Source organism: Acanthisitta chloris, unplaced genomic scaffold (assembly GCF_000695815.1).
Source record: "Acanthisitta chloris isolate BGI_N310 unplaced genomic scaffold, ASM69581v1 scaffold42747, whole genome shotgun sequence".
NCBI lineage: Eukaryota > Metazoa > Chordata > Aves > Passeriformes > Acanthisittidae > Acanthisitta > Acanthisitta chloris.
In genome coordinates, this window is record NW_008682834.1 from 7,819 (window position 1) to 21,306 (window position 13,488).

Sequence of the window (13,488 nt, forward strand, 5' to 3'; positions counted from 1 at the left end):
ACACACTCGGTTTCAAGGGGTTTTAGAGGCTTTTTAACCTTTTCCTGCCTTTCATAGCAATAGTTTGCATTTCTTGTTCCTAGACACACACGGGTGTGCTCAAATATAATGGCTTGTCCATGAGCAGCCTTGGGTTTACTCTGGTTAGCTGATGTCTCTGGCTACACCTTAATAAAATGAGCTCCTTTATTACATTTCACAGAACTAAGAGCAACAGGGTAGAGAACCTCTCTCTGATAACTCTTTTAGGATGGCTGTGTGCCAGTTCTCTGGAACAAATTGCACAAGAAGGAATATTCAGCAATCATAACCGTGATAGTTGTATCACAGTTAGCAGTGGCTGCTAAAGACTTAAAAGCTTTATCTCAACAGCTCCTGCAAGAGCACTGATTTCTAGATGTCTTGGCCATTTTCAGATCCCCCAATAGCTGTGGGCTGATGGACTGAAGAGGCACTACTTGAACAGGATAACAGTAAACTCCTAAGCATTACGGAGTTAGAAATTGCCTAGTGAATGCATCCTGCGTTTCACATACAGCTCTGCTGCTGCTGCCAAGAAATGACAGAAATTATGGTTTAAAAAGAGATTCACTTGAATATTTTGGAACATTTTGTATATTTTAAGTGTTTTAGATGTCACCTCTATTTAATCACCTTTGTGGAAGAAAGCTATGATTATTAAGAGTACAAATGTGTTACAAAACAAATAGTTATATACATCTCCAGTTGCTTAATTGTATTCAAAGTAAAGAGGTAGAGAACTAGAGCTTTATGCTCTCTCCTATGGTCCTTTAAGTAGAGCAGTTCAAGCTTGCGTCAAACCTCTTAACCATATGATGATGTTACATGATGCAATGGCTTTATGTGGCATGTTACAAGAACATTACGTTAACTACAGAAAGTGTTCATCCCTGTTGAGTCATTTCAAGAAAGATGCTGGGACACAGACTGCCTTCCCCTTTCTTCACTCAAAGGCCTCTTGTGCTGCCATAAATGTCATTACTGGAACACACCCTGGTTTCTCTAATTAATTTCTGTGCATAAACAGGCACATAAAACTGCACCAGAGGATTTTACCACTGTCTGTGATGCAGAAAACACATTGATTTTGTCAAGTCCCAAATCCACTCCAGCTCTGGGCAGCAGCACTGCCACACATGTGTGCGCTCCTCCCAGTTGTAAATTACTCCTTCTCAGGATTTTTGCTTACATCTCCTCCCTCTTTGCTTCTTCCTTCTGTCCCATTTGTGCCCTCTCATCACATTCACCAAGAAAAGGCACATGATTAATAAATTGGAATAAACCCCCCAAAAACTTGCACCCACAAGCCATTTGTTTGGGGTTTTTTGGCTTCCATTTACACAGCAAAATGCTAGATGCCATTTGAGTCACAATCAGGTGTTTTGTAGTCTCTTGAAGACAACTGTTGGATTCCTGGTGTCACGTTCCAAGGTATCCATCATAAAACAAGAGGATATCACTCCTGGACTCACTGGTCTTGTAAGCCTCGTGTTAATATAAACCTCCTGACATCTGGACATACCTAATATTTCACTGCCACCTTAAAACACTGCTACACCTGGAGACTGCTTACTCACAGAGGTGCCTAAGATAAGTTCAAGTCAGTTCTCATGGAAACCTACATAAACACACACCTACCTTCATCCACAGCAAAGTGACAGCTCTTGTCATTGTAGAAGAGAATTTTCTTCTTATCAGGGCGATTAACAAAGATGATCTGGTCCCCTAAAGCCTCGAAAACAAATGCAAAAGAACAACTCAAAATCACTTCTGTCTCCAAGCATAAAGACTCCAACAACAGCCCCAGGTCTGGGGCTACAAACAGCACAACCAACTAGAGAAGCTGCAAAGTAACACAGGAGTACACTAATGAATCAAAGATGAGAGAGAGAGGACTGAGACCAAGGTGTAAAAGCAGACCTAAATGCCTACAGTTGTAATGTGGGAGATCAGACAGCGCTGACAGCTATGCTGAGACATTGGGCTAAAGGATGAAATACAGAAAAGGCCAAAATATTACACCCGCTGAAATCACTTGAGTTATTAAAAGAGCAGAAACGACTCATGAGAAAACTCTCTTAGCCTCTCTCCCCACTCTGAGAAGCTAACCAGAACAGGTTCTCCTCACCTTTATAGCTTTCTGTGCATTGGGCAGCCCTTCCTCAATGTCTTCCAAAAGGATTCCTCCCAGCCCGCGCTGGTCATGCTTGTCCAAGAGCCTGAGCAGAGCCTTTTTGTCTTTCAGGTTGTACTTGGGTTTGAAAGCATATTTCCCATCCACCACTTCTATTTTGGGATTGTTGACTAGAGCCTGGAACAGGGACGTAAACTTTAAACCTTGAGAAAGAGCACATGCTGGTACCTTTGCTTCTGGTGTGCTTTGAGCCACACATCACAGCTGCCAGGTTGGAGGTTTGAGTTTAAAAGGATTTAAAATCCTTGGATCCTAGATCTACCAGCCTAGGCATAATTCACCACCACATAAAGCACAACACACCAAAGGAGGCTTAAGATCATTGGCTTAATGCCTTTGGGCTCGAAGGGCCATGAAGCTCTCTCATGGCAGAAAGCCACAAATGTTCCTTTGGAGAAAGGAATGAAAATGAAGAAGAGGGAATGCTACAGTCTGGATTAAAACCATCCTAGTTTTATCATGCAGAGAGGTACAAGACAGACAAATGTGAATCAATGTAGTTTCTTAAGGAGGGATTACACATTTATCAAGCTTGTAATTAAATAAACGTTTAATTCAGTTTATCATGATCCTTTATCTTTAATTCAAATCTAAGCATATGTTTTCTTTACCTCACTCATTAACCACTGTTTCTGTTTGAGTCCAATATCTAAATGCTGTGTTTCATCCAAGATCTCTTCGAGGGTTAGTGGATGTGTATCACCACGCTGGTGCCGAGTCTGGAAAGGTAAACAGGAGCTGTTAAAGTTCTGGACTCACTTTATCCAGCAACTCAATTACCAAAAAGTAACAAAGGATTATCCTAAAGTAACTAATTGTCAAGATTGGTACCAAATTCCACCTCATTGTGATCAACAGCTCATGAATCCTAAAAGCTGACTTGATTCTAAAAGCATCTTGCAATTCCTCATTGTCCTGGTTTTAAAGTGACCTGAGATAATTAGGATTTTGGTAATGGAGCAGTATGCTGACAGTTCTGTTTACTGACAGCATGTTGGATTTAACAAGCAGTTCCTTGAAATTCTCACTCCTACAGTAAAGGAATTTGAGAGGTTGAAATATTCTGCATCTTTCAGCGACCGTAAGTAACTGAAAAAGAACACTGCAATAAATAACCAATGAAAACATTGTGATTTTACACCACACGACACCATACCTTCATGTAATTCACTATTTTAGCAAGGACTCCAAACTTGTAGCCAGAGCCTCCTGAAAGGGCTTTCAAGTTAAATGATCCATTGCTGTGATCTACAAAGGGAGAAAACAAATAGCTCAGTGATGCTTCAACACCTCCCCCTTGGCTCTTGTGCTCCATCTCTTGCTCACTCTACTTCCAGAAGCTTTCAGAATGACACCTATGGACAGAGACACCTGTGGCAGGAGCAGCCACTCTCAGGACTCTGTCCTAGCACACGTGTTGATCCAGATCCACAGCTCACAGACACAGCTCTGGGACACTTCTGAGCAGAGCTCCATGAATAAAGTTATTGGGACTTGACCTTTAAGGAAACAGCAACTGCAGCATTACTACCATAAGAGAACATGTTTAATTCCGTGGCTTAACACCCCATATTCATTTACACTACATTAATCCAGGCTGAAATAATGCACTGCATTTGCTCTACTGAGAGCTTCGTGCTGTGGAGATGGAACAGAAAGTTCCCCTTATTCCCACAAGGCATTCAGTGCTTACACGGTATTTTATTTATTGTTTAAAGTAGCTCTGGTGGAGAATTTATTAAACAGACCTCCACAAATTCAAAGCAATTCAACCTGGTGTGTTGCACCACTGGAACAACTCAGAATCCTCTCTGCGGTCTAGCCTGGTTCTGGTTTTATCATGAGGGTTGGTATGGTGTTGTTTCAAAAATTCTGGCAAGGTTGTTAATGACTATTTACTTAACTTCAGCCATTAGCACATTAAACACAAAAATCCACAAACCACTACCAAAAGCCACAGGCCCGATATCAGCACATTGCCCAAACCTAACGGCAAAGGCTTTTTAGGATTTCAGCTACTCTGGAAGAAGAATCTCTCTTATTTCTGAATATCCTATCTCTGCCACCACAAGGACTTTTCAATCCACTGGTGATTTCTAACCACGTTTGACAGGACAACAGGTATCTCAGAGACATCAAGCTCCTAATATTTCTCTGGAAAAACCAGTGGAGGGAGAGAACAGAATTGTGAAGCTGTTGCATGACATAGTCTTAGAGGCTTTACATAGCCCAAGCATTCTAAAATTAACATAAAAGAACAGTGTTAACTCCAGCTACAGAAGAACATTTTATTCTGCTTACTAAATTAAGACGGAAAAAGGGAGAAAAACAAATCCAGCTCCCTCTAGAAACATAGCCCATAGGGATGTTCCCCTGCAGGGTTCCCTTTTAACATTAAAAATGAATGTCTGTGCAGGATATATTATAAATAAATTAAAAATCACAACTGCAAGGAGAGGTCTGAAGCGATTAAAACAAATCCAGAGTTACAACAAACAGCTAAGACGACTTCTCATATATTTGTTCTGTCAACTGACTCAGGAAGATTATCTTGTTTAATCTGCCTGGCTACAGCCTGCTGCAGTTCATGGCAAGGGAATGGAACCACATGGCAAAGGCTGGAAATCTGCAGATATTAACACTTGAAACGTCATGGTTTGATGGCTGATCCCAGCACAAAGCAGAGCAGGGTCGTGCCACCGGCACAACTCCCAGCGCGGCGCTCGGCTAACGAGCTCAGCACACAAAGAGCCTCCCAGAAACCAGAGCAGGGAAGCTTCTGCCTCTTATTCCAGACAGTAAGAATCATCTCTATGAATGATTTACCCCTGGGGTTGAGGGCTCGATGCAAATGAGCACAAAGGAAGTTGTCAGCAGCATCGTGCTCTGGCCAATGGTAAGAAAGCTCCATCTTAGCTGTGCCATAGGCTGCACTAAAAACAGGGACCAGAACGGCGCTCTCTCAGCATCCTCTCACACAAGAGGTAGGTGTGCATCATTTTATAACATTCTCTCAGCTTTATCTTGATTACTGAAAGGAAACATGCCTGTAAGCTACAAACCTGTAAAAGCTTTTTGGAATCAGCATGATTTTTCTCTAGGATGAGAGGGGTTGATACTGCTGAAGGTGGAGGAGCTTGTCTTGCACGACCAGGGAAGCACTTTCCCCATCTGTGCACTAATGGAAAATTGATGACCACTCCATCTTACAGCAAAGCTAACACTACCAGCCAAGATTCAGTAAACAAAATGGGTTTCATGCTTACAGGGGAGGTGGCTTGTTTCCTGCAGCCTCACATGCCTTGTGATTGAGTCTGTATGTTTTTTACAGAAATGACAGTGATTTTCCTTTAAAACAAAGAGAGCTCAGCGTGAGATGTGAGAAATGTCATCTCCCATGGGGGTATTTCCATAAATTAGGCTGCCTGAAATGTGTGTTCCTGGATGTGCTGAAAACCTGTTCTAGAAATGTAGTATGTTGTGATAGGAAGAAAATCCAGTTGTATGTTATTATCTTTGTAAATACTGGAGCAGCCATTGACACTGGACAGCTTAGAATCCATTTGAGATTTGTAAATGCTTTTACCCCAAGATGTCTGTTCAGTGGTTTCTTAAACAAGACTTCCCCAGCACTGCATTAAAAGGATTTTTTGCCAGTCATTTCCCTCTGCTCCATGAAGATGATTTCAAATAAAGCTGCTCCTCTGCAGTGGCTAAAGATGATGATGCTTTTAAATTAAAACCCAGCACAGATATTACAGGAGCCAGTTCATGAAATATTTAACTCACTGCGTTCTGGATACACACAATAGCTGACTTGATTTCAAGCTGATGAGATGAATTTGAACAGCGCTGTTACAAAATCAGAAAAACCGCAGGAAATCAGCCCATTTTTGACAGCTTTAAGGATGTCAGCCTTAGTGCAGTGGTAATTCTGGCAACAGCTACTTCAGCCTTGAATTGTAATAATTAACAGCTACAAGTAGCTGATCTTTATCTGCTTTGCCTCTTTCAAACCTAAGGAGATCATCACCATCCTCAAGGAGCTCCAACCACCTCCAGCAGGGGCATTAAATTCCTCCTCCTGGCACAAAGCTGAGTGTGTCATGGTGGCTGTGGGGTGGGAAGGGCTTGGCAGCTGTGCTGTGCCAGCAGTGAGCAGCACAGCTCCTGCCTGGGCAGCCATGCCGTGCCCAGGCTGCTCCTTTCCTCCTGGGAACAGAGCTACAGCCTTGGCACAGAGCTGTGCTGGCAAAGGGGCCTGGCTATGCAATGCAGACATGACCAGCCTCTCCAGCTGCCACAGATCTTCATTACTTCTAGCAATATAAATACCAAAAAACCCTAAACCCACTAAATTTTGCATCACAGAAACAGTTTGGTTTTGTGCCTGGTGTCTGCAAGATGAGCAAACTTACATGTAACAGATTCCAGTCTTAGAAATCTGTTTACAAAGTTCAAAACAGAACTCCTTTCTTTCCCCAGGATATCCTCTTGCCATGTAAAATACACAATTAAATCCTGCTTATTTTAAATTACTCCTCAAAGGGGACTCCAAATCCTTTTATTCAACCCTTCCCTCTCTCTCACAAAAACCTGAAAGTAAGTCTTCAAGCCACCCCTTCAAAAACCCTCCTGGCTTTTAGCCCCATGAACAAGTCAGCTGAGTTTCCTCCTCAGACCATGACCATGCTCCCACAGCCAGGCCCTGACTCAACTCAGGAATGTTTTTAGCTTGGATTTTCTCTGTAAACTTTTGTTTAAGGAAAAAAAAACCCACCCAACAAACAGTTTAATTAATCCTATCCATCTCAGTGCCATCTCAGTCATACTTTGTATATTCAGCTACTAATATGTGTATTCAGTTACAGGTTGAACAGAGGAAACAGTAAGTTACTGCAACTGCTCCAATAAATGTCTGTATGGAATGCTAATACCAGGTACCTTCCCAACAATAAAGCTGTTCTGTTTCAGTTTCAATCCATAAAAGCAGAAGGATGAGGAACAAAATGGGTAATATTTGAACAATAAAAATAAGACATAGATCCCAAGCTGGTTCGGATGAATTATCCTGGTTTTCACTATGTCCTTTTGTTCTTAATTCCACAGAAATAATGACAGGTGCTTTAAGTCAGCTGCTTTAGCAGATACCATCATCACCTTGTTCCACCTAACTCCTTGCTACTTCCTCAAGGAAAGAGGAGATCTGACTCCATCTACTTCTCCCACACCCAGTTTTAATTTTCCTGAGGGATTCAAAGGTTACTACTGTGTCCGACAGGTAACCAGAAGTTCCTGTGGCTGCTTGGACAATTTTTATTACACTAGACTATAAACCAAAGGCAGATTTGCTGAAGTCAACTTCTTGCTTCAGCATAGAGCAGCCTCTTCTGCTGCTGGGTGCAAACACACAGCACTGCAGCCAGGGAGACATTCCTTTCCCAGCAGTTAAGCAGAGTTGACAATCAGAAATCAGACATCACTGAAATAAGTGTTCCAGACCTATCATAAAGTGGTACATTTGGAATCTGATATGTTTCTGAGCATGGAACAATCCATGCTTGTAGGAGGTGTGAGCACTTAGTCTGGGCTCAAGTTCTTACAGTTTGGGATAAAAATCACAGCATGTCTTTGATCAACAGAGTCCTCAACAGCTTTGTTTTCGTGTTTCAGCCCCCAAACTCGTAACAGTGAGGACGCCAAGAGAACTCAAGAATGGCAACTCTCAACAGCACTCACTGGAATGAGACTACATCCATTTCCCAGTATCTGGGCTTTCAAGTGCAAAAGATTTACCCTTTCCATGACAACTGGAACACTGCCTGCTTTGTTATCCTGATCATATTCATCTTCACTGTGGTTTCTCTGGTGGTGTTGGCTTTCCTCTATGAGCTGCTGGACTGTTGCTGCTGTGTGAAAAACAAGACTGTGAAAGACTTGGAGAACGAACCCAATCCTGTTAGAGCAATGATGAACAGCTTCAGGAAGAGGGAAACAGAGGTGGTGTAGGCAGGACTCAGCACCAGCACTTGGGAGAATGTTTGACACCTTGAACAAAGCCTCTTGTACCTTACAAATGAGCAAGTCACCTGCTTTTTGCTTTGGGAACTTACTAGAACAGCAATGGTTGTGATTTTATCTCTGGATGTGAACTGGAATGACTGGCAAAGGCTTTCCAAGTGCTTAGCAGAAGGACAATCTGTTGCAATGTTATGGGGGAAGAAAAGATTATGGTTTTTAAATGAACTTTTGCTGTTTATACTGAGTGACTAGCATAGCTCTTTGTCTACTCAACTGAACAAATGTTGCCTAAAACTGTGTTGCTTAACTGGAGAAAGGGTTTATAAAAGTGCTCAGCAATCTGATCACAGACAGTGCAAAGACACTGCAGTGTCCTCCTACTGAGTGAATCAACCACACAGAGGCAGGACAGACAGACAAGGAGTGAGAAAAAAGATGGGAGGGGGGCTGAATGGCAAGAAACCCCTCGGATGGGAGAGGACTGGGTGAATTCTTACCTTGGGCAGCTTTTTCTTATAGGTTTCTTGCTTTTAGAAGAGAGGGTGGTGGGAGGAAAACTAAGCCAACACAAAATGTATCCCTGAAATGGTATTTTTTAACCTTCTGTGGTACAGTTTGACCCTTTCTTCCTCCCCTTCTCCAGTTCCAGAGAACTATTCTCCCTTATTTGCTATTTAATCTCAACAACTTCTGGGTTTCAAGACCTGAGTAACCCACTGCCTTCAGAACATCTGACTCTTGCCACAAAATCCTACTATACAAGTACCACTGCCAAGAGGAAATGGGGACACTTCTCTGCCCCAAGGCTGCTGCCTCTGTGGCAACCACAACCCTATAGGGAGTCGGACATACTGGATCTATCCTGCCTGTCTTAAACTGTTCCAAGCCAAACTGGATCTGATGGAGTTCTTGCCAGGGAACACAAGCAGACATGCCATGGACCTCCCACACCGATGACAGGGATGTCACCCAGCCTGGATGCAGCTTCCAGGTGCCAACATGCTCCACAAAGGAGGCCACACCAGGATCAGCCTTGTGCTGGGCACAGCAGGATGGATGCATGGTGAGAAGTGACTTCACTTCGCACAAAAGAATCTTTAGCTTGCCTCATCCACCTGCCAACACATCCCAGGAGTTCCCACTCACACCTTCCTCACAACCTGAACACTCATACCTCTGGCTCACCAGATGATGTTTCTTCGCTGGCTCCATTGTGTCTCTATTTCTTAAAACCATGAAAGTTTGCAGCTCCAAATGACAACTCTAAAAACAGTGTCCAACAGTGCAGCTATCAGCAATTCCCGGTAAGTCTTTCACACTCCTGAAACCACACAGGAAATGTCCCAGAGCAAAGAAACGTGGGACAAAATCTGTAACTATATAACTATATAAATCCCAAATAATATTCCTGTGATGAGGGAAACAAAGCCCACCTAATGGCCAAACAAACAACTGATCTCGCAGTCCATCCACATCCAAAATACCTTTGTGCCATGGCCAGTACCTATAGTTACCTTTATTTTGATATATTGATTCCCTTTCTCAGGTTGAGAATGCCTAAACTCTGCAAGAGCTGGACAAAATGCAAGACTGGATCACTGATTTGTGCTGCTCCTGGTTGGTGAGATGGAGTCACAAGGCACCCAGGGCTCTAGGAACCAGCACAGGTAGTCCAGTGATTCACCTGGAGAAGCAAACTCCCTTCTGCAGTCACAAAACAACACCAGGACTGCTGCAATCACTCATCTCAGACATGCCTCTCACAGAGCAGCTTTGCCAGGACCAGTCCCCTGTGAAGAGAATGCTTTGAGCTAAAAATCAAACTATAAGCACAATTAATGGGAGCTGATGCCCCAGGTAAAAGATAATTTAGGTTTCACACCAAGACATATGGCGAAGACAATGTTAGTGGTGATAATGACTCACTACCTTCAGCTGTATGTGACAACATCAGCCCTGAAAGACCAGTGTCCTGCTCAAGAGAGCCAAGAGCTGTCATCAGGATGCACTGAACTAATTAATACATCTCTTTGCTGAAAGCAAGTGCTCTGGAAACTTGCAGCATTCCTACAGAACACTCATCATGGCTGCACACAAGAAGGCAGTGTGCAGGAAGCCACATGGCCAGTCCCTGCTCCTCTGGCAATGTGTTCCCATGCCTTCCCGAGAAGCACATGGAATGACAAATCTTGGGACTCATTCCAGCTCCTTATTTCACAGGTCTGTAAAGGGGAATGGGTGTCTGCACAAGGAACAAGAAGACAAAGGTCTTCACTCGCACAGCCCTAGAGACTTGGGATAATTCCTTCCCATGAAACAGCCCCTGGAGATTTCAGCTCTTCACTACTGTTGGGAAAGACCAAGACAAAGGTCTTAAAGACTAAGAGTATAGCCACAACTTACTATTCATCAATAAAATGAAACAAACAGATTTGATCTATTTAATTTATTTTCCATTTGCTAATCTGAACTGAGTAAATGAGGCAGTTTGGGATTTTTTCAATTAACTTGTTGGAATAATGATGTGAGATAGTGAAAGTGATCGCTATATAGTAATCACTGTAGTAATAACTATTCGGACTGGGAAGCTCAGACTGAAGTCCTCACACAGAGGACAGATTTAGCTATGCAGTCACTTGCAGATTAGCATTATGCCCATGCCACTCCTCTCCCAGAAAGCAACAAGAGCAGGTTCTCTGAGCCACAGGACCACAGCTCGAGGGAGGACCTGCAGAGGCTACACACACAGGGATTATCAGTGCCAACACACAATTGATAACATGGGATAAAATGTTCCTAAAAATCATGGGAATTAAAGTAGGCCTTAGTGGCAAGCTAGCTGAAGTAGGCCTCAGTGGTAAGGTAGCTAAAGTAGGCCTTAGTGGTAAGATAGCTAGAATAGGTCTTAATGAGAAGAGTGATTATTATCTTAGCAGGTCGATATGTACCTGTGCAAGTACATCTGGGTACCTATCTGTACGTACCCCTCTAAATAACAGATAATTATACCACCATCATGGAAAAGGGGGTTCGAACTCATGCTCGGGTGAAGCATAACAAGGATGAAAGAGAACTCGAATCATGCTTGGATGAAATCAATAGAACAATAGCAAAGTAATGATTAACATATGACTATACCATGGTTATGTAAGAGAAGAGTATAAAAATGTATCCATCTCAGAACCATGTCGGAGTCAGATTTGGGTCTGTACCCCGACTCCCAGAGCTCTTCAATAAAAGCACCCATATAATCATTCCGTGATTATGTGTTTTCTACGCTAACACAATCACTGTGACACTATTTACCACCTCTGTGGTCACTACACAACAAAGCTAGGACTGATCATCTTAATTTTCATTTCTTTAGGGTGGTGGGACTGGGATTCTTCAACTGCAAGTTCTCACTCAGCCTCCTCAGACCCACCCCTGACACCCACATACCCTGACAGCCACCTACCCCAGTCACAGCTCAAATGAAAAGCAGGTTTTGAGGCAAAGGGTTTTGACTCTGCAGCATAAAAGTGTTATAGAAACCCTGAAACCTTTCCCATGCTGCCTGGAACACAGCCAGCAGCACAACAGACCAAGTGGATTTCCTCACAGCCACACTGTGCCCTTGCTTGTGTAGGCTAATTGTCTGACAGCCACAAAAGCACATAAACTCTTCAGGCCACTAAACCACAGAAGACAAATTAAAGCTTCTTCATATGCTCAAATCCTCCAGGTCAGACTCACATTTGAACCCTCCACCCTCTTCCTGCCTCCCCATTCCTTTTCCCAGCAAACTGCTTTCATGCAGGAGATGCAGTTTAGGATATTCCATGTGGAATTTGATTTTATTTTGGAGAGTGTGGCAAAGGGAGTGATGGAAACCTGCCCTCCCTTGATTTATTTGAGGATGTCTGGCTGATAACTTCATTTGGTACCTGAGAAGCTGCAGATACACAAGCAAACTTCCTACTCTTCCCCTCAGACAGAAGATGCTTCGCTCCTCCCTTTGTCCTTGACGTTTTCCTCTTGTTGTTTTTAGCTCCACTGTTTCTTTTGGAGTTTATGAGAGAGTCACATGGAGTATTATAGAAAACATGAGCACGGACTGAGTTTGCACAGCAGAGTGTTTGGTGTTTTAGGAACTCCTCACATTGAATCTGACCTTTAAAGTGCACCTAAGGCTGCCATTGATTTCAGAGCAAATCCTCTCCCTGGTGCTGCACTTTTTATTTGCTCACAAATTTGGTACTGCTTTGTTAACTGCTTGTTTAGCATTACTAGTAACACCATCCTAGGGAAATGACACAGCTCCTGAGCAAAGCAGGCAGAAACCTCTGGAAGCTCTGGTGCTCATGACCAAAGCTCAGCTCCCAAGGTAAAACAAGGACAACTGCTCATTGCAACATGCAAAGACAGACAGGATGTAGCACACAAAATCAATCTCATGGATGGAGACCCCTCAATTTACAGTGAACAAAATGTTTTAGGTGCTCTCCTGCCAGAAAGAATCATGGAACGGGTTGGGTTGGAAGCAACCTTAAAGACCATGTAATTCCAACCCCTCTGCCATGGGCAAGGACACCTTCTAGGGAGACTAGCCCAGGTTGCTCTAGGTCTTATCCAACATGGCAAAGACAGAGAAAATGAATGAAACCACTGCTTGTCCGCCAAGCACCAAAACCCACAACCCAAAGCTAACCTCACATGAAGTATTTTGGCAGCGATTCCTCCAACTAAGTAACAACAAACCAGATGCAGGATGAAACTTAATGTATATATGAAGTAGCGAATGTGTTTTTTCACACTGTGCAAGTGAAGAATAAAGCATAAATTCGAGGAAAGAATGACAACAACCACCAGCAAAACTCACGGGTGGAGCTATTCACACTAATAATGAAGAACAATGGGTAGCTCCAAGCAGGAAACTTCCACCTACCTGTGCTCTGCTTTGAGCTGGAGGAACCTCCTTGTTCTACCTTGGCTTTCTTCTTCTTGGAGGCAGAGGAGTCGGAGGAGGGTGCTGTGCGTTTCTCGACGGCCGGCGTGGAGAGAGCTCTCTTTTTGAACAGCTCCCGCTCCCGCAGCAGGCTGGGATCCATGGCTCTGGCACGGGACACGGGCGACAGACAGCGCTTCGGGTCAGGAAGGCGTTTAAGAGCGCGGACACCCGTTCAGGGAGTTGTTTGCTGTCCCTGTCCTCCCGTCGCTGCGCGCGGACCCGGAGCACAGGGTGACGGGGCCAGCGCCGAACGCGCAGCCCG

General features: G+C 43.5%; 2 protein-coding genes across 2 annotated transcripts in view; one reads left to right on the forward strand and one right to left on the reverse strand.

Moving 5' to 3' along the window:
* Nucleotides 1–13,326, reverse strand: part of GTF2E2 (general transcription factor IIE, polypeptide 2, beta 34kDa) — a 20,473-nt gene extending 7,147 nt beyond the window's left edge. Inside the window, exons 1-5 of the mRNA XM_009078653.1 lie at nucleotides 13,164–13,326; nucleotides 3,372–3,463; nucleotides 2,827–2,934; nucleotides 2,150–2,332; nucleotides 1,660–1,753 (exon numbers count right to left, since the gene is read on the reverse strand). Of these exons, the coding sequence (XP_009076901.1) occupies nucleotides 1,660–1,753; nucleotides 2,150–2,332; nucleotides 2,827–2,934; nucleotides 3,372–3,463; nucleotides 13,164–13,326 (640 nt within the window). The remainder of the gene's footprint in view (nucleotides 1–1,659; nucleotides 1,754–2,149; nucleotides 2,333–2,826; nucleotides 2,935–3,371; nucleotides 3,464–13,163) is intronic.
* Nucleotides 7,931–8,224, forward strand: SMIM18 (small integral membrane protein 18). The gene has a single exon (XM_009078652.1). It carries the CDS (start codon nucleotides 7,931–7,933, stop codon nucleotides 8,222–8,224), a length of 294 nt encoding a protein of 97 aa, XP_009076900.1.
* Nucleotides 13,327–13,488: the final 162 nt, after the last annotated feature.